General features: G+C 36.6%; 1 protein-coding gene across 1 annotated transcript; it reads left to right on the forward strand.

Annotated features, from left to right (window-relative positions):
- Window positions 1-2,903: 2,903 nt before the first annotated feature.
- LOC141708186 (uncharacterized) lies at window positions 2,904-7,180 on the forward strand. The gene has a single exon (XM_074511687.1). The coding sequence runs from the start codon at window positions 3,075-3,077 to the stop codon at window positions 6,885-6,887; it is 3,813 nt and encodes a 1,270-aa protein (XP_074367788.1). The 5' UTR covers window positions 2,904-3,074; the 3' UTR covers window positions 6,888-7,180.
- Window positions 7,181-26,025: the final 18,845 nt, after the last annotated feature.

Consider the following 26,025-nt stretch of genomic DNA (forward strand, 5'->3'; position numbering starts at 1 on the left):
TGTAACTTGTATGTATCCTCGTACAATACAACACATTGTTCATCTACACGTAATGTGTGCAGTAAAATGCATTTGTAGTAGCAATATTGTGTTGTCGCATTTCACCTTCTACGATATTTTAGAGATTTCCTCATGTCACAACTCATAAACCCCACGATATAAGTTACTAGTAGTATTTCAAATCCTTGGACGTGTCATGAGTTCACTTCATAACTGGCGTGACCCCTTGCTTTCAATTTGCTGTACATTTTAAAACACAAAAATAGTTTAGGTGTGTAGTAGTCTAGCAAGTTGCATCCATCTAATCAGAGCAGACCAGCTTAGATGTCTAAGTTTTTGAGCCTCAAATTTCACATTCCAATGTTGACTCATTTCTCTAAATCATACGAGCTCAACTGACTGATTCCCTAGTTAAATTTTACTAGTATAATTTTCAACTAAATTTTACGGTTTCAAACAACTGTGTTGAAACATACTTCTAAAGAAAGATGAGTAAACACTTTCCATTTTTGGACTAAAAACTTGTACAAACACAAGTCTGAGTAGTGAAGAAAGCAGAAGCATGCTTTTTATTTTGTGAAGAAGTGAAACTAAAAAAGCTGGAAGTGATGATTGTACATGCATATAGTACTACAATATATACATACACACATATGGCATGCAATAATTAGAGGGGATGGCTTGGAATCTCAACTGAGCCAAAACTCTTTTTCCAGAATATGAAGTTTGATCAGGGGTGAGAGAATCTTGAAAATGCAGGGCAGGCTTTTGTCCTGAAGAACATCACAATATCATTATGCACTGTGCTTTTCATTGTAGCCTAGCCCTCTTCTTTTTTCATAACTTAATATAATTCAAATCTTGACATTTTCTTTTGTATTTACAGATTTCACCTTCACAAATTAACCATACTTTGTGTAGAGATGATCTGATACCAGTTAATTTGATAGGGTTCAATCAATCAGACCATCTGTTTTTTTTACAGACTAGGGTAACTCCAAAGAAAAAAACAAAGGAGCGAATCTTTTGTTTTTTTTTCCCTACTGTGTACTTTTCTTTTCTGCATAATACACATACATTTTGATATAAATGAAAATATGTGCTGTTCTGCTACAGCCTACAAGTAACTCCTACTCCATAATTGATATGATTATTTGTCAAGTAAGAGTTCTTTTCATTTACTCAACAGTTCTGGGTGCAGCAAATTTCGGTCGCCCCCCTTTACGAAATATTGAAAATTTGAAACTTGTCAGTCACAAGTTGGGACGCATGAGCGACTGTAATTATAAAAACAAAAGACTTCTTCTCGTTCGTAATTTAAATTTACGAAACTATGGTGTGTAACTGTGTATGTATACAAACAGTGAAAAAATAAAGGTAGCTATCACTACTTCCATTACATCTGCAAAGCAGTGGTGTGTGACTGTGTAAGAACTGTACCCTGTTTTGCTTTTATTTTGCAAAAAATGTACTATCTACTTGTAGTTGCATCTATCTATATGTTGTATGAAAAGTTACATCAGAGTTATCTCAATAGCTACATTATATGGGGAACTGGACACAGTTTATACATGCAACAGGTCTTAAAAATTGCCACGATTTCATTAAAAACATAATTGTGATGGATTAGATATTGAGCTAGTACAGTACTATATATGAAGAAAAAGGTTTGGAAAATAAAAAAAATGGAAATGACATGCAAGTTATATGGGAGAGGTCATAATAATAGCTGCTCTGACCGTTCATGGTAGTTTGTTACCTACAAAAAGACCATCATTATATCGTGTTCTGCAGCTAATTTATATTCCTTAAAATCAAGCTAATTGACCAACCCGGCTTACCACAATTTTTCTAAAGCTTATCATCTTCGTTCTACAACATTATAACAAATTTAAATTCTAATTCACTTCCTTAATTCCTTGGAATAATGTATGTCCAAGCACGTGATGATCTAGCAAAGGGTACCGGGACATACGCGTCCTCCATAAAATAAAATTTTACTGTTTTTATCATTAAATTTTTTATTTTTTCTGAAATATATGAAAGTATCCCCGATAATTCAGATATATAAAGAGTTTATTCCCAAAATATAGATGATATCTCCATAATTTGATTCCTGGATCCGCTCCTGATTATCAAAAATTAACTTAAACGAGAAAAGAAAATTGAAACCAACTTAACTAAAAATTTAAAAATTTCGTTCCCTTACTTGTGTATGTGAAATGTATGACTATTGCTAATTGATCGTAGATCATACATCAAGGTCTTTCTTTTTATAAGAAAAGTCGATTTTCAAAAATTACTGATAAATCTGCTAAATTTATTTGGGTGATGATTTTTTAAAAATCGTTACATAAATCTCAAATAGACATTTCAATATATTAGTTTCGATATTTAAAATATGTACTAGGGGTTAGGTTATCATCCCATATTTATAACTCACAAAAATTGTTATGCGTACCTAACTATCATATTTGCATACAAATGCTATGAAATAACTCGTTAGTAAAAAAAATATCGTGATCTAAATTCGATTTTTGCTGACGTTTTTTAGTTACAGGTCTAATAATTTTTATAAAAACAAACCATATTTGCAAACATTACTCTACCATTTTGAATGAACTAAAAAAGCTATACAATAAAACATCTAAAAATAACCAATCATGGTTTGCTTCCAAGCAAGAGACAACTCCACACTGTACACTTTTATCTTCGTCCCCGTACCCCGCAAAACCACTCCCCTCTCGTTATTTGACATTATTATCCCTACACTTTCCTCAGATCCAGCTTTCTATTCAACCCACACCATGGGTATTTCAGACATTTCAATCACATCTATTAAACCCCCTCCAGAATCTCTCTATATATCCATAAAAGCTGAAACCTGTACAGTTTGCCACAAAACGACACCGTTCCTCGCATTTCAATTTCCTATACAGCATTGTTAAACCCCCCTGCTTCAAATTCATATCCCCCATTTATTACTTCAATTTCCTACACACACAAACACACAACTATATATACAACTCCACTTTCTCCTCACTTCTTCTTCTCTCTACAATTGTAAGTAAACCATGTCTCCTATGTTTCTCTCTCTACTTTTCTTCCAATTCCTATGTTCCAACGCTATTACACCCAAGTTTCTAGAGAGAGACTCACTTCTTACATTCAAACACTCACTCAAAAACCCAACACAACTCTCCTCATGGACCACTCAAACCCCGCATTGTCACTGGCTCGGCGTCTTGTGTGTAAACAACTCGGTCACTCAACTCCTTCTCCCAACTCACTCACTCACCGGCCCACTCACCACCTCTCTCTTCTCACTCACTTCTCTCATCACACTTGACCTCTCCAATAATCAGCTGTCTGGCGAGTTACCGAGTCAACTCGGTGAGTTGACTCGCCTGGAAAGTCTTAAACTCGGTCCGAATTTTTTAACTGGGAAAATTCCTGTGGAGATTGGGAAACTGGTTTCACTGACTCAACTCGACTTATCAGGCAACTCACTCACTGGAAACATTCCTGTCGAAATCGGAGACTTGTTTCGATTAAAATCAATTGGCCTCGGCAACAATTTTCTTTCAGGTTCACTTTCTCCCGCCCTTTTTACGAATTTAAAATCGTTAACATTTTTCGACATTTCGAATAATACATTGTCTGGTAACATTCCTCCTGAGATAGGGAAGTTAAAAAATCTAACTGATCTCTATATCGGAATTAATAAGTTTTCGGGTGAGTTGCCTAGTGAAATAGGTGAGCTTTCGAGTCTCGAGAATTTCTTTTCGCCTTCCTGTTTAATTAGAGGGCCTATTCCTGATACGATATCGAAGCTCCACTCGTTAACTAAGCTTGACTTGTCGTATAATCCTTTAAGATGTTCAATTCCGAAAGAGATTGGGAGGTTGGAGAATTTGAGTATATTGAATCTTGTTTATGCTGAGCTTAATGGTTCTATACCATCCGAGCTAGGAAATTGTCGGAATTTGAAAACGTTAATGTTATCGTTTAATTCATTAACGGGATCATTACCTGAGGAGCTTGGGGAATTGCCAATGTTGTCATTTTCAGCAGAGAAGAATCAGCTTTCGGGGCCTTTGCCTTCTTGGCTTGGAAGGTGGGATCAGGTTGATTCGTTGTTGTTGTCGAGTAATCGATTTTCAGGGCCCATTCCTCCGGAAATTGGGAATTGTTCAATGCTTGATCATCTTAGTTTGAGCAACAACTTGTTGACAGGGGTGATACCGAAAGAATTGTGTAATTCTGGTGCGCTCACGGAGATTGATCTTGACAGCAATTTGCTTACTGGGACGATTGAGGATACGTTTGTAAATTGTGGTAATTTGAGTCAGTTGGTTTTGGTTGATAACCAGATTGTCGGGCCTATTCCGGAATATCTATCAAAGCTTCCTTTGATGGTGCTGGACCTTGATTCAAATAATTTTACTGGTACTATTCCGATGAGTTTGTGGAGTTCTGTGAATCTGATGGAGTTTTCGGCTGCTAATAATCGTTTAGAGGGCACCTTCCCACAGGAGATTGGGAATGCTGCTTCACTTGAGAGGCTTGTTCTTAGTAACAATATGTTGAATGGGTCTATTCCTAAAGAAATTAGGAATCTTACTTCCCTCTCCGTTCTTGCGCTGAATTCAAATTGGCTCGAAGGTTTTATTCCTGTCGAGCTTGAAAATTGCATTTCTCTTACTACATTGGACCTTGGTAACAACCAGTTAAGTGGGTCCATTCCGGAGGGGCTGGTGGACTTGGAGCAGTTGCAATGCCTAGTTCTCTCGTACAATAATCTTTCTGGACCAATTCCTGCCAAGCCTTCCAAGTATTTCAGACAGATTAGTATCCCGGATTCAAGCTTTATCCAGCACCATGGGGTGTATGATCTTTCGCACAACAGATTGTCTGGTTCATTACCTGAGGAATTAGGGAGCTGTTTGGTGATTGTGGATCTTCTACTTAGTGAGAATCTGCTCTCTGGACAGATTCCCAAGTCACTTGCTGGGTTAAGCAATCTCACTACTTTGGATTTATATGGTAATGAATTCACAGGCACTATTCCCGCTGAACTGGGAAGCTCACTTAAACTACAGGGCTTGTACCTGGGGAAGAATCGCCTTACTGGAGCATTACCAGAAAGCTTGGGTCAACTAAGTAATCTTGTGAAACTGAATTTGACTGGAAATAAGCTTTCAGGTTCAATTTCATCCGCACTCGGGCACTTAAATGGGCTTACACATTTTGATTTGAGCTATAATGAGCTTAGTGGCGAGCTTCCTTCTACTCTATCAAGCTTGGTAAATTTAGTTGGATTTTATGTTCAGAAGAACCAACTTTCGGGTCATATAGATGAGCTCTTTCGTAATTCTATGGTTTGGAGGATTGAAGTTGTGGATTTGAGTAATAATATGTTTTCTGGGAGTCTGCCACAGTCTCTTGGGAATATGTCTTATTTAATGTTTTTGGATCTTCATGGCAACAGCTTTAGCGGCGAGATCCCATCTGACCTTGGAAATCTGATGCAGCTTCAGTACTTGGATGTGTCTAACAATGATCTTTCAGGAGAGATTCCAAAGAAGCTGTGTAGCCTTGAAAACACAGTTGCTCTCAATTTGGCGGAGAATAGATTAGAGGGGCCTATTCCAAGGGTTGGAATTTGTCAAAACCTAACGAATATAACTGTAGCTGGGAACAAGGATCTGTGCGGAGGATTGGTTGGTCTAAGATGCCCCTTGAAGAGTTTTCATAAGCGATCACGGTTGATAAGCATATGGGTTGTAGCATTGATTGTGGTTGGTGGCGCATTAGCCACTCTTTTTACAGCTATTGTCTTGTGGATATGGGTTCATAGAAGCAACAAGCAGAGTGATTTAGAGGAAAGTGAAGATTGCAAGTTACACAGTTCTATTGATCAGAATCTTTTTTTCTTGAGTAGCAGTAGATCAAAGGAGCCTCTAAGCATCAATGTGGCAATGTTTGAGCAGCCACTCCTAAAGCTGACATTGGTAGATGTTCTTGAAGCAACCAACAACTTCTGCAAGACAAACATAATTGGCGATGGAGGCTTTGGAACAGTCTATAAAGCCACTTTACCAGATGGTAAAACGGTAGCTGTCAAGAAGCTAAATCAATCTAAAACACAAGGTAATCGAGAATTTTTGGCAGAAATGGAGACTCTGGGTAAGGTAAAGCATGAGAATCTTGTCTCTTTGCTTGGTTACTGCTCTTTTGGCGAAGAAAAGCTACTTGTTTATGAGTACATGGTTAATGGGAGCTTAGATCTGTGGCTGAGGAATCGAACTGGAGCACTCGATGTTTTGGGTTGGAGCAAACGGCTAAAACTAGCTCTAGGCGCTGCACGAGGTCTGGCTTTCCTACATCACGGATTCATCCCTCACATAATTCATAGGGATATAAAGGCCAGCAACATTTTGCTAGACAAAGATTTTGAGCCAAAAGTTGCTGACTTTGGATTAGCAAGACTTATTAGTGCTTGTGAGACTCATGTGAGTACAGACATTGCAGGCACATTTGGTTACATTCCTCCTGAATATGGGCAGAGCTGGAGATCAACAACAAAGGGAGATGTTTATAGCTATGGCGTAATTCTTCTTGAATTGGTCACTGGTAAAGAACCAACAGGGCCCGAGTTCAAAGATGTTGATGGTGGGAATTTGGTTGGTTGGGTCTATGAAAAGATCAAGAAAGGTCAGGCTGTTGACGTACTTGATTCAACACTACTTGATGCAGATTCAAAGCCGGTGATGCTTCAGGTATTGCAGATCGCTGCTGCATGCCTCTCTGATAATCCCTCTCATCGCCCTACCATGCTTAATGTCTTGAAGGCCCTAAAAGGTATCTGTAACACTTTAGTTTAGTGAATTCATCTGCCTTAACTTTCTTTGTTTGCATGTATATATTGGTATTAAATCAGTAGTAATGTACTAGTATATCAGTCAGTATAATTCCAGCATAGTCTGTTTAGCATTGTAATAGTTGTTATAATTCCAGCATAGTCTGTTTAGCATTGTAATGTTTATGGTACCTATAACCATTTGTACCATATTTGACCTTATTTATGTCGTGCCTTTACTCGGTAGGCACAAATTGTAGCTGTTCTTATATGCTAACATTTGGAGATTAATATACATATCCTGATAATTGATATGCATCAACTGATTTTCGGTGAAAGTGTTCGAAAGAGTCCACTAATTATTGTTGTGCTTAATCGATCTTTGTTGATGATTTTAGTCAACTTAATTGTTAAGACTACAAGGCATGGTCTCTTATTTGATGCAAAGTTCTCAAAGATGATCTCAAGAACTTTGAAAAAAAAACAAAAGAACTATGATCTTAAAACTGTCAGAGCATATTATTATGTTTTAAACTAAATCAACTAATCCTGCCCAGTAGTTAGACTGTTGGTGAAGAAAAATGAACGAATATTATTGATGGCATTAGATATATCTAGGAACCATAATGGCCTCGTGGCTCTCGAACCTCCCCCGCCCCTGATTCCATGAAACACGTTACATAATAAAATGTCTACGTCTACGGTAGGCATGGTGTGCTTTCAGAATCCGTGAGCATGTCTGTAAACTACAAACAAGAAGTTGTAACTCGAAGCTACGCCTCCATAGGCGTCTGACCCCATGTCTCAATCTTATCATCTAAACATTACACGTGTCATCCAACATGATACCCGGTCATACCCTTGCCTTTCCCTACATTCCACGTGTTAAATAACTTATAACAATCACCCCTACTATACTAATCTAGGGGACAGCTGGCTAATGATAGGAGAATAAAAGGGGAAACAAAAGAAGAGAGAAGGGGACACAACAAGACAACTAAAAAAATAAGCATTGCCTACGGACAAAACCCATAAATAGTAAAACAAACTATCAAATTGGCGCCGACGCCGGGGAACCAACAAACAATACTAATCACCATACCACAGCGACACCCCCATTTCTTTCTATCTTAAACTTACAAAGAAAAATGAGTGACAGATCAGATAACGAATCCCGCACTTATGGCAGTTCTTCTGAAACTCCCACTAATTCTCCTACGCATAGTATGTTGTCCAACTTGAGGGCTCAGCAGAATTATATGCAACAACAAATGGATTATTTGACAGCACAGATGGTTGCAAATCAACAAGAAACTCATCAACCTCAGTATTACCCCGAAACCGTTTCCGGTTCTTATGCTGGAGGACATTCTCGATCTCCTTCTCCTGTGTATTCCCAACCAAACTCACAAGACGAATACTCACAAGGCTCTTATCCTAGCCACATCACCCTTCGATCTGCATAACGCCCTCCTCGTAGGACCCGAAGGACTCTATCCTCTGAATCATCAGGAAACTGTACTTCACATGATGAAGGAGGGTCCCGATATAGACTACCTAGGCCAACCCGGAGAGTTAAAAGGTCCCCATATCAACCAAGGAGAGCCCATCGAGCTGCTACCCCCATCGAAAGACAGGAAGACATGATGACTCGTCTAGATAGGCTGGAAGGCTTATACCCTGGGGCTGCTGTTGATCTGGTCGCATGAGGGTCACCTTTCACTGAAGTTTTGGAGGCTAACCATGTCAATCTCGGAGTAAAAATCACTGGCTTGGAATCATGAATGTTACTTCTGACCCGAATGATCATTTGAGTTCCTGCTTTAAAGAGGGCTGAAGACGTGATCCAATGGAAATACACTTAGTAGGATCTCCTTCTGTTAGCTCGATATTTTCCACGGGCTCTCCCAGCTCAACTTTAGGTGTATGATGTAGTTCAGCTTTTGTTAGAGAGGTTTCTGAATAGGAGAACAAACTTTCTATCAAAAATACTTGCGAAGTTTCGGCTTGTGAAGTTTTAGGCGTCTTAGGGGAGCTGCCTTCTTTCAAGGTCATTCGGGTACTGAAGCTGCATCAGATTTCCAAGGTCAGATGGGATCTCGCCGCTAAAGCTGTTGCCATGAAGATCCAAAAACATTAAATAAGACATATTCCCAAGACTCCATGTCGACCCCAATAAAACAGTGGTCAAACAGAAAATGAGGAATTTCGCGCCCAAAAGACAGCAAGCCATAGATGAAGAAATCAACAAACTGTTGAAAGCCAAATTTATCTATGAAATACAATTCCCCGAATGGATATCGAATGTTGTATTGGTCAAGAAGACTAGTGGCAAATGGCGGGTCTGCATTGACTACACAGACTTAAACAAGGATACTCCCAAAGATTATTATCCCCTCCCAACTATCGACCAGCTGGTGGATGCCATTGTAGGAAATGTTCTCTTCAGCTTTCTAGATGCATTCTCAGGATATAACCAAATCAAATTGGCTCTAGACGACCAGGCAAAAACCGCATTTATTACCCATCAGGCGGTATATGCTTATTGAGTTCTTCCTATGGGATTAATGAATGCTGGGGCTACATATCAACGGACCATGAATAAGATATTCTCCAACCAAATCGGAAGAAATTTGGAAGTATTTGTACACGACATGATTGTCAAGTCTAAATTTGAAGAAGGGCATATGCATGACTTAAGAGAAACCTTCTTAACCATTTGAAGCCATGGCCTTCGATTGAATCCTTCTAAATGCACCTTCAGAGTGGCTAGTGGGAAGTTCCTGGGCCATATGATCAGTGGGCGTGGCATATAAGTTAATCCTGAAAAGGTTAGAGCTATACTGGAAATGCCCCCCGACAACACCTAGGCAGATTCAGTCGTTGTGTAACGTCTGGGAAATTTACGTATGTACTATATCATATTTATAATAAATTATGTGTGTTAATGTGTCATTTATGTGGAATAATCTGTCAAACCCTAATTGCTATGTGTTACGTGCATTCTGTGTCGTCTCGGTACTTTTAAGATATTTTTTAGGTATTTTATTTTTCATTTACAGCTTTCATTTCAAACGGGTTACGACCCGAATCATGATTTTAAAGCAGTTATTTCAAATAAAATAATGGGCCTTATTTTTCATCAAACGGCTTTTACCATCGCATTATTCCGAACATCTAGGTATTTTATAAATTTTCTCGTTTTGCGAAAAATGACTTTTTCGGTCCCCATTGGGTGTTAGAAACCCCACAAAAATCACATTTTTATTTTTATAAAATTTTAGGACTTTTATTTATACCATTTCTTTGTATTTTTGCATTATTCACAATTTTTGGAAATTTTGGCATATATCCTGCGTATATAAAATATTTATAAATTAAATTTTAATACTCAAAAATTATAAAATTAGGGGCTTATTAATTTTAAAAAGTGTAGAATTAGGGCCTTAATTTTAATTATGAGTATTAATTTTACTACTATAAATAGCCTAATTTTTATTTAATTAATTATAATTAATCATTAAAAATCTGCAAAATTCACAAAATTCTCTAAAATCGGGTCAGGAAGAATAGGGTCGGGTCAGGAATTCAAGCCGTGATTTCTCACTGATTACAACATCAAATCGTGTGATTCAAGTACCCAAATTGAAGGTTTTGATCTGTTCTTTCTGTTTCTAGCATCAATTTCATGTTTTAATTCGTAGTTTTTGATTTTCGATTTCTAGGGTTTATGTTCGAATTAGGGCTTTTTGATTCTAGGGTTATTATGATTTTTTGATGATTGATATAGCTTCTGATGTTATTTGTAATCGATTCATGGTGTTTAATTGAACAAACGATACTGGGATAGTAATATTCGATTATTAGGGTTTATGTTCAATTTTCAAAACATTGTTTCGTGGTTTTGGTGAATATTTGGTTCCTGAATTGTTAGGGCTTTGATTATACGTGTTGTAAGCTTTGATTTGCACTATAGAACGCTAAGTTTCTTGTACAAATGAAGAAATTCAAAGTTTGGCCGGAGTTTTAAGTCGGTTTGATAGGAGAATGGTATCCAGGGATGATTCCGACGATTGAACGATGCAGTTGTGTTGTGGAAGTGATTTAGAATGGTTTGGACTCAAAAACCGTACCAAACGATGTTGTTTTGGCCTGATTTTTGGTTGGCCGGAATCTTGGCCGGTTGCCAGATTCTGGGGAAATAGATTCTGGGTAATTTCCGGTCATGTTCTTCATGACCCGGAACCCAACCCGTTTGACCCGATTTTTGAACCCGGTTTTGATCCGTTTTGTAAGAGATTCTGTTTCTGACAAATGTTCTGGATTTTATTTTTATTTTTATTTTTATTAATTATATAAATTAGATTTATTTATTTTATAAATTGATTAATTAATTATTTAATTAATTAATTTATATTATAAATAATTCCGAAATAATTTCTAAAAATCAGATTTAATTATTTTCTCAATTATTTATTATTTATTAATTATTTAAATATGATTAATTATTTTGATAATTAATCAAATAATTTTCAATAAATCATAATAAATTTATTTTAATATAAAAAATTATAGAAAAATAAATTTTAATTCTGATTTTCTTAAACAATTATTTAAAAATTATTTTAGGGTTTAAAAATTAGTAATAATTATTTATATTGAATAATAAATTGAATTATTCATGTTTAATTGATATTAAATAGACCGTCAGTCCGATTTGAGCGAAACGAAAGCCCTTTGACTCAGAAAAATGAATTCTTTTCATTAAAAATAATATTAAAGCCTAATTTCTTCTAGAAATTTGTTGACTTTGTTATTCGTTTGATTATCAGTCGAATCGCGTGCCGAGACGAATCCAAAAAATTCCGAAAAAATAGGAAACGAGTCAGATAATGATCAGTTGAGCGATCAACGAGTCGATTTTGATTCTAAAAATTATTTTTAACTATAAATATAATTATGTGCTTATGTGCTTATGTGTATTATGTGGTTAATCGAGTCTTACTTGCTAATATGTAATATACGAGTCAGTCATAAGCGCATGGGTAGACAATAGAAACGATGTGAAGTCGATTCAAGACGCAATTGAAGTACAAAATGACTAAATCGGTCTATTTCTCTAACAGAAGCTAAGCCAGCAAGGCAGGTTGAGTCGGTGATAGACAAAGGTGACATAATTGCTGTGAGTCGCGCAGAAGGCAAGTTTTCCCCTATTCTAATTTCAGAATAGTGATATTTCTTCAGATTCTGATCACGCTTGCACTCTTTTGATTCTTGTTCATATTTCATTTCGATTCTTGATTTCTCCTTTTCATTTGAATTCATTATTCATATTCCAATTGTTACTAAAAAATATTGATATATTCTGGTGATTGGAATATATCAAGCATACCGATTGTTCCGGTTGCTATTCCATGGACTGGATAGTGATACTTTTGGGGATTAAGTTAACTTAATCCTAAGGACCGGGACACAACCAGATCCTTGAGATGGGCCGTAGTGCCTGGGTGCCCGACGGGATCTATATAGTGGGATATAGATCTGCACTGTATCCTGGCTGATCAGCAGTGTATAGATGCGAACTTGTGTCCAGTTTAGTTCGTTTGTACTCGCCAGTAATGGCCTTCGTTCTACTATCGCGGGGTTATATCTTTGGAGATATACCCAGGTTACCATTTTATTTAAACTGCTTAAACACTGTTTATATTTTGTGGACTTGTTGAGCAATTTTTGGCTCACCCCTTTTTGTTGTTATTCACCTTATTATTTTCAGTTAAGAAGGAATATGAAACCCATAAGGACTCGAGTGGTAAAGAAGCGTGTCAAGCCTCGAGATCCTCTCATACCCAAGGTGTTGATCCCAATCCATGAAGAAAGCTTTGAGTTGCCCGAACATGTGGAGTGTAGATAGTTAGTGTGTGTGTGTGTTTGAATAAAAAGATGAAATTAGTTTAAAACTGGTTAGACAATGGGTTGTAATAAAGAGAGTTTGTAAGATTTTGAATTTGATTTGTAATAAAGTAGTTAGTGGTTCTTGTTTTCATACTTCAACCTAAAAAGATCCTGGTTAGTGTTAAAGGGGTTTAGATTCATTTCTGTATTATTTGTTAATCAGATTGTACAGGTTTGATGATTAGCTAGTAACCCCCAGACTTATACCCCGGGTCTGGAGGGCGTTAAAGGTTTGGCATCAGAGCGGTAGGTTTGGTCCCTGAAAATAAGAACATTAGGGTTAAGATAAGATAGGAAGATCACATAGGATAGGAATAGTCAAATAGGAAGAATAGTGTTAGGACTTAGATAAGATTAGGATAGAAAGGTATTAGTTCTACGAATGATTTAGTGACCTTTCTTCTTTTGATATATTATCAGATGGCGTCGTCAGGTTATTCGGCTTCTTCTGAGAGGATAGTCACCAGGCCAGTCGCACCAGTTGTGCCCCCAGTATCTGAGTTCATGTTTCCTCCTCTTCCACCTCCACCACCATTGCCATAGGAGCCGGTACCTCCAGTATAGGGGATAGTCCATGACCCTATAGAGATGTTTGATCCATTGGAGTTCTTTGAGCCGATGATTCCACTATCGGTAGAGCATCAGTTTATACCAGGGATTGAGCCGGAGCTTCCACCACCACCAGTATTGCCTCTTATACCTGTACATGCCCCAGAGCCAGACATATTTCAGATGATCCCAGTTGAGGGGATGTGCGAGCATGATGTGGATTTACAGTTGGGGTTACCACATCAGGGTGCAGTGATACCGAGGGTTCCGTCACAGGAATCAGTGGAACAGGTTGTACAACCACATATGGTACCATACCATGAGTACAGGGTTATGAGAGATGATGTGGAGTATTGGAGAGCTCAGTGCAGGGAGATTATGCATTTATTTGATCAGAGAGATCGAGGACCGTTAGCTGCCTTACAGCCAGATTACATGATGAGGCAGATGTTACAGTCTGCTTTGATGAGTGCTACCTGGGAGTTGGATGATTTGACATACGAGGGGCCGTATTCTTTTGCGGAGTTCTACATGATATTTCGTTTGGCGCAGACTTTGGTTCAGATACTTAGGGATGAGCTGAGGCGTATTCCGCCGGGGTTCTGAGATATTGACTTCAGAGGACAGATGTATATAGATACAGACTAGTATGACATAGTGAGTAGTATGTATGTGTTTAGTAATAGTTTGACTGGTAGTAGTTAGTTTGACTTGTAGCCGCAGTTATGACCAGCAGAGCGAGACTTTTTGTACCAAGCACTTACACCTAAGGCTGGTGTCATATATAAAATGAACTTTTTCAAAATTTCCTATTATTTAAATTTCAGTCTTTACAGTTTTACAACATTTACTTTTATTTTATTGTTTTACAGCTTTTCAAATTTTAAATTATGTCGAAAAAAAGGAGACAAACATTTTATTTAGCTGTTTACATTTTCTGTTTTTATATTAAGCAAATTGTTTTCTTTCTTCGAACCATTATCTAAATTTTGTTAATACAGGATAAATTGTTTTCTTATCAACTGTTAATTAATTATTAAACTGTTAAATATACATCACTTGTTTTATTATCAGAAAATGGCACCAAAGAGAAAGACTAGGACTGAGACTTCTAACAACAATTCCGAAGAACAAACTAATGATACCATGAACCAAATGTTCCATCTAATGCAACAACAGATGGTAATGATGCAACAACAGATGCAGCAACAGCAGTAACAGATTCAACAACAAATGTTACAACAACCACTTCGTCCTGAGCCTCGGATACCACCAGCTATACCTATTGTTACTTTTAAACAGTTTCAATCAGTTAAACCTCCAGAATATGATGGGTCATCCGATCCTATTAAGGCTACCACTTGATTGAAAGAAATAGAGAAAGCATTTGAGTTAGTGAAGGTAGGCGAAGACCAAAAGACTAGCTTTGCTAGTTATTTATTGAAAGGAGAAGCGAATTATTGGTGGGAATCTAAAAAGGCTTTGGAAGGTGAAGATGTTATTGCACAGGATAGGTTTAAAGAGCTGTTCTTAGAGAAACATTTTCCTCGCTATGTGAGAAATCAAATGCAGATTAAGTTTTTGGAACTGAAGCAGGAAGTATGTCCGTGATAGAGTATGAAGCCAAATTTACTGAATTGGCTAGATTCATTCCAGAACAAGTTGATACTGAAGAAAAACGATCCAAAGGTTTCAAGAAGGGTTACGACCGTGGATCCGTGAGAAAGTTGCAGTTTTTGAGTTAACAACGTATACCGTTGTAGTTCAGAAAGCCTTGATCATTGAAGGGGAAAGCGAAAGATCTCAAAAGGAAAGAGGACAGGGAAGTTTCCAAGACCGATCCAACAGGAAACCGGGATTTCAAGCCCGAACAAATTTGAATTTTAAAAGAATAGGACAAGGTATCCAGAAGACAGGTAATCGTTTCCAAGCCCCCAGCCAGTAGGGAATTGTCAGAGTTTGAGTACCGTACTGCAAAACTTGTGGACAAAAACACACCGACGTATATATCAAAGCGGATGTGACATGTTTCAAATGTAAGCAAAAAGGGCAATTTTCTAACGAATGTCCAACATGAAAACAGCCGAAATTACTTGCTTCCAGTGTGGAAAGAAAGGGCATATCGCTAGGCATTGTAAAAGACCAGCAATGGCAGCCAGTATTCCGAAAGTGTTGACATTACCTCCTCCACCGCCGCCTAATCAACCCAGAGCAAGAACTTTCAATATGACAATGAAAGAAGCAGTGCAGAGTCCTAGTGTAATTGCATGTACGCTTTTGGTAAATTCTGTAGATTCAAAAGTATTAATTGATTCTGGAGCTACCCGTTCATTTATTTATGAAGAATTCCATGATAAGTTACATTGCGAAATTGAATGGTTGGGCGAGACGTTAATTATAAAATTAGCGAATGACGACCAAGTTCCGGTAGATCGAGTGTGTCATGCGTGCGATATCGAAATAGCCGGACATCATTTCTCCGCAGACTTGATTCCTTTTAAGTTAGGAGAGTTTGAAGTCATTTTGAGAATGGATTGGTTAGCTTGTCATAATGCTCAGATTGATTGCGCGAACAAGAAAGTCAAATTGCGAACTGTGGAAAATGCAACAGTAATGTTCAAGGGGAAAAAATAGCAAAAGAAATTTCTGCTGCGATGCAGACCAAACAATTGCTTCGACAAGGATGTGAGATGTACATAGCTTACGTGTTAGATACTGAGAAAGGAAGTCCCAAAATAGAAGATATTCCAGTTGTATGTGAATTTCCGGACGTCTTTCTAGACGAGCTTCCAGGGTTACCGCCAGATCGAGAAATTGAATTTATGATTGATTTAACGCCAGATACAGAACTAGTTTCGAAAGCTCCATATCGAATGACTCCAGTCGAGATGAAGGAATTGTCAATGCAACTGCAAGATCTTCTAGACCAAGGTATCATAAGACCCAGTGTATCTCCGTGGGGTGCACCGGTATTGTTTGTAAAGAAGAAAGATGGCAGCATGCGACTATGCATTGATTATCGTGAATTGAATAAGCTCACTATCAAGAATAAGTATCATCTACCAAGAATCGATGATTTATTCGATCAGTTAAAAGGAATCTCATGGTTTTCGAAGATAAATTTGCGATCGGGCTATCATCAATTGAAAATTAAAGCTGAAGATATTCCCAAGACTGCATTCCATACCAGATATGGACATTACGAGTTTCTTGTAATGACATTCGGTTTGACCAACGCGCCAGAAACATTCATGGATCTAATGAACATGGTATTTAAAAGGTATCTGGATAAATTCGTGATTATATTTATTGATGACATCTTGATTTATTCAAGGACGAAAGAAGAGCATGCTGAGCACTTGAGGATTGCTTTGGAAATTCGGAGGAAAGAATAACTGTACGGGAAATTCTCAAAATGTGAATTCTGGTTGAAGGAAGTACAATTTCTAGGGCACATCATGAGTAGAGAAGGCATTCAAGTCGATCCCGCGAAGATTGAAGCTGTATTGAGTTGAGAAAGGCCAAAGACACCAATAGATCTTCAAAGTTTATTGGGATTGGCAGGATATTATAGAAGATTTGTCAAAGATTTTGTGAAAATAGCAACGCCGTTGACCAAGTTAACTCGGAAAAGTGAAAAGTTCGTATGGGATGACAAATGTGAAGAAAGTTTCCAAGAGCTGAAGAATCGATTAGTAACCGCACCGGTACTCGTATTGCCAGACGAGCATGTGAATTTTATCATTTACAGCGATGCTTCATACCGTGGATTAGGATGTGTACTGATGCAGCATGGTAATGTCATTGTATATGCTTCGAGACAGCTAAAACCTCATGAACAAAAATATCCTACGCATGACCCGGAATTAGCAGCGATCGTATTTGCATTGAAACTTTGGAGACACTATCTCTACGGTGAGAAATGCGAAATCTACACGGATCATAAAAGTCTGAAGTACATCTTTACATAAAAGGAACTGAACATGAGACAACGCCGATGGCTGGAATTGATTAAAGATTACGATGTTACGATTATTTATCATCCAGGGAAAGCAAATATTGTGGCAGATGCGCTAAGCCGGAAAGAAAGATTGAATTTGTTAACTGCATGCGAAGAATTAGCCAAGGAATTTGACAAATTGGAAATTAAAATTCGTGTTCCCAATGAATCTACAGAAGCTATCTACGTTATGACTTTTCAACCAGAATTACTAGAGAAGATTCGCCGCTGTCAAGAAGAAGTGATGAGTCAAGATGACGACTTAACGAGAGAAGAAATTACAACTCAGAAGGATAACAAAGGAATCCTACGCTTTGCATCAAGAATCTGGATCCCTAACATGGCAGAACTGAAAGAAGAAATATTGCGAGATGCGCACAGTTCGAAGTATTCCATTCATCCAGGAAGTACAAAAATGTACCGTGATCTGAAGGAAAACTTTTGGTGGCCGAATATGAAGAAGGAAATAGCAGAATGGGTAAGCAAATGCTACACATGCCAGTGAGTTAAAGCGGAACATCAACAACCGAGTGGATTACTGCAACCATTAGATATTCCAGAATGGAAATGGGAATATCTAACGATGGATTTTGTGGTAGGACTACCAAGAACTTAAGCGAATCATGATGCGATATGGGTAATCATTGAGAGACTAACAAAGTCGGCACATTTTCTACCGATCAACGAAAGATTTTCACTCGACAAGCTAGTGCACTTGTATCTCCAGGAAATTATGATGCGACATGGAGTTCCAATATCTATCGTGTCTGATCGAGATCCCTGTTTCAATTCAAGATTTTAGAGACAATTTCAAGAATGTCTTGGAACTAAATTAAACATGAGTACCGCTTATCATCCGCAAACCGATGGCAAAGTGAAAGGACTATCCAAATAATCGAGGATATGCTACGAGTTTGTGCGATTGATTTCGAAGGCAGTTGGGATGAACATCTACCTTTGGTTAAATTTTCTTACAACAACAGCTATCATGCAAGCATTGGAATGACACCGTACGAAGCGTTATATGGAAGAAAATGCAGATCACCAGTATATTGGGATGAAGTTGGAGAACGCAAGGTTTTGGGTCCAGAATTAATCCAACAGACTAAAAAAAGATAGAACTCATTCGAAAATGATTGGATGCAACACAAAATAGGCAACGCAAATATGCAGATCAAACAAGGAAGGATATGGACTATCAGGAAGGAGAGCATGTGTTACTCAAAATATCACCATGGAAAGGATTAACCAGATTTGGCAACAAGGGGAAATTGAAGCCACGATACATCGGACCATTTGAAATTTTGAAGAAAGTGGGAAGAGTTGCATACGAATTAGCTTTACCGTCTCATATGCAACATATTCACAATGTGTTTCATGTGTCGATGCTTAAGCGATATAATCCTGATTCTAGGCATGTAATAGAATATGAACCAGTAGATATCCAAACTGATTTATCTTTTGTAGAACAGCCGATAAGAATTTTAAATCGGCGAGAGAAAGTGTTGAGAAATAAGTCTGTGTCTTTAATGCGAGTATTGTGGAGAAACCCTATGGTTGAATCAACCTGGGAGCTTGAGAGCGAAATATTAAAAAAATATCCTCATTTATTTTCGTAGCGAGATTCTGAGGACATAATCCTATTAAGGGGGGAAGGATGTAACGTCTGGGAAATTTATGTATGTATTATATCATATTTATAATACATTATGTGTGTTAATGTGTCATTTATGTGGAATTATATGTCAAACCCTAATTGCTATGTGTTACGTGCATTCTGTGTCGTCTCGGTACTTTTAAGATATTTTTCAGGTATTTTATTTTTCATTTACAGCTTTCATTTCAAATGGTTTATGACCCGAATCATGATTTTAAAGCAGGTATTTCAAATAAAACAATGGGCCTTATTTTTCATCAAACGGCTTTTACCATCGCATTATTTTGAACATCTAGGTATTTATAAATTTTCTCGTTTTGTGAAAAATGACTTTTCTGGGCCACATTAGGTGTTAAAAACCCCACAAAAATCACATTTTTATTTTTATAAAATTTTAGGACTTTTACTTATACCATTTCTTTGTATTTTTGCATTATTCACAATTTTCGGGAAATTTTGGCATATATAAATAAAATATTTATAAATTAAATTTTAATACTCAAAAATTATAAAATTAGGGGCTTATTAATATTAAAAAGTGTAGAATTAGGGCCTTAATTTTAATTAGGAGTATTAATTTTACTACTATAAATAGCCTAATTTTTATTTAATTACTTATAATTAATCATTAAAAATCTGCAAAATTCATAAAATTCTCTGAAATCAGGTCGGGAAGAACAGGGCCGTGTCAGGAATTCAAGCCGTGATTTCTCACTGATTACAACATCAAATCGTGTGATTCAAGTACCCAAATTGAAGATTTTGATCTGTTCTTTCTGTTTCCAGCATTAATTTCATGTTTTAATTCGTAGTTTTGATTTTCGATTTCTAGGGTTTATGTTCGAATTAGGGCCTTTTGATTCTAGCGTTATTATGATGTCTTGATGATTGATATAGCTTCCTGATGTTATTTGCAATCAATTCATAGTGTTTAATTGAAGAAATGATACTTGGATAGTAATATTCGATTATTAGGGTTTATGTTCAATTTTCAAAACATAGCTTCGTGATTTTGGTGAATATTTGGTTCTTGAATTGTCAGGGCTTTGATTATACGTGTTGTAAGCTTTGATTTGCACTATAGAACGTTAATTTTTATGTACAAATGAAGAAATTCGAAGTTTGGCTGGAGTTTTAAGTCAGTTTGATCGGGGAATGGTATCCAGGGATGATTCCGACGATTGAACGGTGTGGTTGTGTTGTGGAAGTGATTTGGAATGGTTTGGACACAAAAACCGTACCAAACAATGTTTTTTTGGCCTGATTTTTGGTTGGCCGGAATCCTGGCCGGTGGCCGGATTCTGGGTAATTTCCGGTCATGTTCTTCATGACCCGGAACCCAACCCGTTTGACCCGGTTTTTGAACCGGGTTTGATCCGTTTTGTCAGATATTCTGTTTCTGACAAATGTTTCCGAATTTAATTTTAATTTTAATTTTTATTAATTATAAAAATCAGATTTATTTATTTTATAAATTGTTTAATTAATTATTTAATTAATTGATTTATATTATAAATAATTCTGAAATATTTTTTAAAAATCAGATTTAATTATTTTCTCAATTATTTATTATTTATTAATTATTTATTAATTATTTAAAAATGATTAATTATTTTAATAATTAATTAAATAATTTTCAATAAATCATAATAAATTCATTTTAATTCCAAAAATTATAGAAAAATCATTTTTAATTCTGATTTTCTTAAACAAATATTTAAAAATAATTTTAGGGTTTAAAAATTAGTAATAATTATTCGTGTTTAATTGATATTAAATAGTCCGTTAGTCCGATTTGAGCGAAACGAAAGCCCTTTGACTCAGAAAAATGAATTCTTTTCATTAAAAATAATATTAAAGCCTAATTTCTTCTAGAAATTTTTTGACTTTGTTATTCGTTTGATTATCACTCGAATCGCGTGCCGAGACGAATCCGAAAAATTCCAAAAAAATAGGAAACGAGTCAGATAATGATCAGTTGAGCGATCAGCGAGTCGATTTTGATTCTAAAAATTATTTTTAACTATAAAAATAATTATGTGCTTATGTGCTTATGTATATTATGTGGTTAATCGAGTCTTACTTGCTAATATGTAATATACGAGTCAGTCATAAGCGCATGGATAGACAATAGGAACGATGTGAAGTCGATTCAAGATGCAATTGAAGTACGAAATGACTAAACCAGTCTATTTCTCTAACAGAAGCTAAACCAGCAAGGCAGGTTGAGTCGGTAATAGACAAAGGTGACATACTTGCAGTGAGTCGTGCTGAAGGCAAGTTTTCCCCTATTCTAATTTTAGAATAATGATATTTCTTTAGATTCTGATCACGCTTTCACTCTGTTGATTCTTGTTCATATTTCATTTCGATTCTTGATTTCTCATTTTCATTTTAATTCGTTGTTCATATTCCAATTGTTACTCACAAATATTCATATATTCTGGTGATTGGAATATATCAAAGCATACCGATTATTCCGGTTGCTATTTCATGGACTGGATAGTGATACTTTTGGGGATTAAGTTTACTTAATCCTAAGGACCGGTAAATAACCGGATCCTTGAGATGGGCTGTAGTGCTTGGGTGCCCGACGGGATCTATATAGTGGGATATAGATCTGCACTGTATCCTGGCTGATCAGCATGGTATAGATGCGAACTTGTGTCCAGTTTAGTTCGTTTGTACTCTTCAGTAATGGCCTTCTTTCTACTCTCGCGGGATTATATCTTTGGAGATATAACCAGGTTACCATTTCATTTAAACTGCTTAAACACTGTTTATATTTTGTGGACTTGTTGAGCAATTTTTGGCTCACCCCTTTTTGTTGATATTCACCTTATTATATTTTCAGTTAAGAAGGAATATGAAACCCATCAGGACTCGAGTGGTAAAGAAGCGGGTCAAACCTCGGGATTCTCTCATACCCAATGTGTTGATCCCAATCCAAGAAGAAAGCTTTGAGTTGCCCGAACAAGTGGAGTGTAGATAGTTAGTGTGTGTGTTTGAATAAAAAGATGAAATTAGTTTAAAACTGGTTAGACAATGGGTTGTAATAAAGAGAGTTTGTAAGATTTTGAATTTGGTTTGTAATAAAGTAGTTAGTGGTTCTTGTTTTCATACTTCAACCTAAAACGATCCTGGTTAGTGTTAAAGGGGTTTAGATTCATTTATTTATTATTTGTTAATCAGATTGTACAGGTTTGATGATTATCTAGTAACCCCCAGACTTATACCCCGGGTCTGGAGGGCGTTACAGTTGAACGGATGTTTAACTTCCCAACACAGATTTTGTGACGGCCTCAACCCCGGGGTCAGGAGTTGACGTCATCCACAACATAACAACCAACATAAAATAATTATTTCACTGATAAAACATAATCACGACCCCTCTTACCAAGATCTTTTCCAGGTTTAAGTATGACTTAGGTTATAATTTACCACAAAACTAATTCATTACAACCACCTTGACAATACTACCTTAATACAGCAACTCAACAGACCATTTCTGGTCTGACATAACTACCTTAGAGGAGCCTGACACGGAAGGAACTGGAACTCTTCCCCGACTACCACTGAAGAATCTCCTAGATATCTGCGATACATATGTAAACCATTTTGCAAGGGTGAGCAATCAATTGCTCAGTAGTACCACTATATGAATAATAATCAAAAACAATTTATGATAAACAATTATAGGAACATAATTCATCACTTGCTAGAAAACAAGTAAAACATGTATGAACTGGATATCAAAACTAGCATGCTCTGTAAAACCAAATCATTAGTTGTGTGCTGTGCATAAATACCAAATTTTAATCTTAGCATGCTTCTTTCATTTTCAAATCTTCCGTCCCATCACAGGCCCATAAAACTGTTTGTCTCGTTACGGGGACCAAAAATTATTTGTTCAGTTACGGGAACCATAAAACGTGTCCCATCACAGGACTTATAAAACTTGTCCCATCACAGGACCTATAAAACTTGTTCCTCTCCGGGAACCTCAAAATCACTTGCTCAGATATAAAAGTATTGGATGATCCCTGGTGAGACAGTTGATCAGGCTATCTCCATAGGATAACTCTATCTTGGCTATCCTATGAAACTTATTCCGGAACTCAGAGACTAGCTAGGTCTCTGTCACGCTGGGCTGGTGGTTATAATAGGGTGCACAACCATTTCGCCTCTTACGCTATCTTCCAGGCCGTTATGGGCCTCCTGCGCACACTCATCCAATTATCTGATCATTTTTATTCAGTTTTCCAAATCACTTACCTATCTCTTGTCAAAACAATTATATCACAACACACTTTCCAAAACATTTTCATTTTATTCAAAATTTAGAGATAGGCATTTTCAGAAGTTAGTTTTCCCCCAAAACACAAGTTAACAAAATCATTTGAACACAGGGGTTACGTAACTTAAAACATTTTGTTCTACTATGAGAATAAAACATTATATATTCATATATACTGAACCATAAAAGAATGGTCAGGGGTACTTGCCTTATAGAGCTTTACCAATATTATTGATTGACTTTGGGCCGACACGGACGCTCAGGCTTTAACGTCTAACCACTAGATTACCCTGAATTCGACTTCAACACTCAGGTCCTTCGATTGGAATCTTACTGAGCTCGTCGACTGTCCACTAGGCTATTTTTAGACCAATGCCAACTCTTAGGCCTTCCGACTAACACCTACAAAGTCGAAACACCCTAACTTAAAAAATTCGATTATGCTTGACATATCCTCGCCAACAACCTACCCAAACGTTAACAAAACCCGACTCGTAACATACTTCATATAATGATACACGTATCAATTAGGGTTTACGTTCTCGAAAGTCGGTTCGGTGTTCATTTTCGGAAAATATGTATATTCGTCCTTTTTCGAAATAGGGTTATCGATTTTAGCAAAGTATTTCATCACCACACATAACTAGGTTTCGAACAAAGTAGTTACATATATTACCGTTAGACATTTCGATAGTCATTGGGTACGGCCTCGTATTTCAATCATTTAATTTTCGGAAATCGGGTAACATCTCCTTTAATTATCGGCTACCCGTCGAACATTCCGACGTCAAATCAATCACAACACAATCACTAAAAACCAATTATTCAAGTCCCTTCCACCGATTCAACCTAACAATGTCAATTTGCAATTTCACAACACCAATTAACTACACTATTTAATCATTATTATCCGTATTTTTATGTCTTAACTCGTGTTTTATAATTTTAATCGTATTTTGTATTTTAATTTGTAGGACTCAGATCGAATCATCATAGTCCACCGTCACCTTGCCAAGGCTCATTGCCGACGGCGGTAAAATTCGTCGGTGCCCGATTATTTTCTGTTTTCCTCACGAATTTCCCCGATTATTTTATTTTAGAACAATTCGAATATAAAAATCCGAAAAAAATCACGAACAATTCATTCGAATATTATTTCACCAAAATCAAATTGACAGTTAAACAACAGCACAAGAAGGACACGCGAGAAGGCACGCCGCAGATACAAATACAACCGCGGCCCTTCACACCACCACACCTTTTGCCGGAAAAGCGAAAGGGGCGGTGAGCAGGGGCGTCTAAAATAAAAAAATGAACTGGTCACACACACATATATACATACAGTATATACATACATGCACAATACACACATCAGAAAAAAATAAGAGGCGGCCAGTACCGGAGAACAACGACGGTAAGAGAGAAATGAGAGGAATGTGATTCAATGAACAGGGAGGCAAGAGAGATCGAGAGATCGAGACCGAGATGATAAATTAGAGAGAGAGAGTGCGATCCAGAGAGAATAAACAGGAGGGGGAGAGAGACTGCTGTGAGATGAGAGAGAAAGGCAAGGGATTAGATTGGGGAAGATGTATATAATTGTGCATATTTGATTACTCAACCCGAAAATCTGAATTTGTACCGTAATTTATCAATTTAACGAATAATTTATGGGTGGGAATAACTCGAAAATTTACGAGAACAACTTAAAAATTCTCGGAATAAATAGAAGTTAATAAAATAAAATTTTCAAAATTTTTAAACCATTTTTGAATTGCACAACACACCCGCGTTTAACAATTAACGATCCGAGCTGCACTTAAAACAAATTCAGAAAATTACGAAAATAGTCTTAAAATGTCACAAATATCCCGAAGTTTACAAAAACATAAATTTTAAAATTTTAAAATAATTTCTGAAACGTAGTTTATCCCGCTTTTATCATTTAAATGAATCAACGAGCGAGTGAAATTAATCTCAAAAATTCCCAAAATAATTTTAAAATTCTCGGAATATTCCAAACTTAAATAAATATGAGTTTCATAATTTTTGAAGAATTTTGGAATTAAATACAGATTTAACAAATAATTGCAATCAGAAAATCATATATGGCTAAATAATTGATGAAATATTGATTTCTCAAATTTAAAATTCCTAAAAATAATTAGTAAAATTATGAAACCATAAAAATGATTTTAGAGATAATCCCCATATTTATGAAAATAAACCTTGAATATAATCACCTTAAAATACAAAAGCAAAATAACCCAGCTTCACAACTAATTAAACAAATCATCCCCGAACACCAATAATCACACATAATTATAAACAAAATAATATCCAACTGACAGCACCCATACACATATTTTAAATATTTACTTATTCAATAATTGCACGTTTAAAAATATACGAGTCGTTATATCCTTCCCCCATAAAAAGATTATATCCTCAGAATCTGATTTAACTAAATAAGTGAGGATATTTGTCAAGCATATCTGACTGTAACTTCCAAGTAGACTCTTTTACTTGAGGATTCATTCAAAGCATGCCCACTATAGACATGAACTCGATCCTAAGGACTCGTTCTTAATGATCTAGAATTTGGATCGATCATCCCTCACAGAACAATTTGGATGAGAGCTCATTAGCTCCTAATCAACGACTTGGTTTGATTTAGGGACATACCGCTTTACATTGTCATGTAAAAT

Source organism: Apium graveolens, chromosome 2 (assembly GCF_009905375.1).
Source record: "Apium graveolens cultivar Ventura chromosome 2, ASM990537v1, whole genome shotgun sequence".
Taxonomy (NCBI): Eukaryota; Viridiplantae; Streptophyta; class Magnoliopsida; order Apiales; family Apiaceae; genus Apium; species Apium graveolens.

Excerpts from the sequence above, each read along its gene's own strand:
- LOC141708186 (XM_074511687.1), top strand. The coding sequence starts at position 3,075 with ATGTCTCCTATGTTTCTCTCTCTACTTTTCTTCCAATTCCTATGTTCC.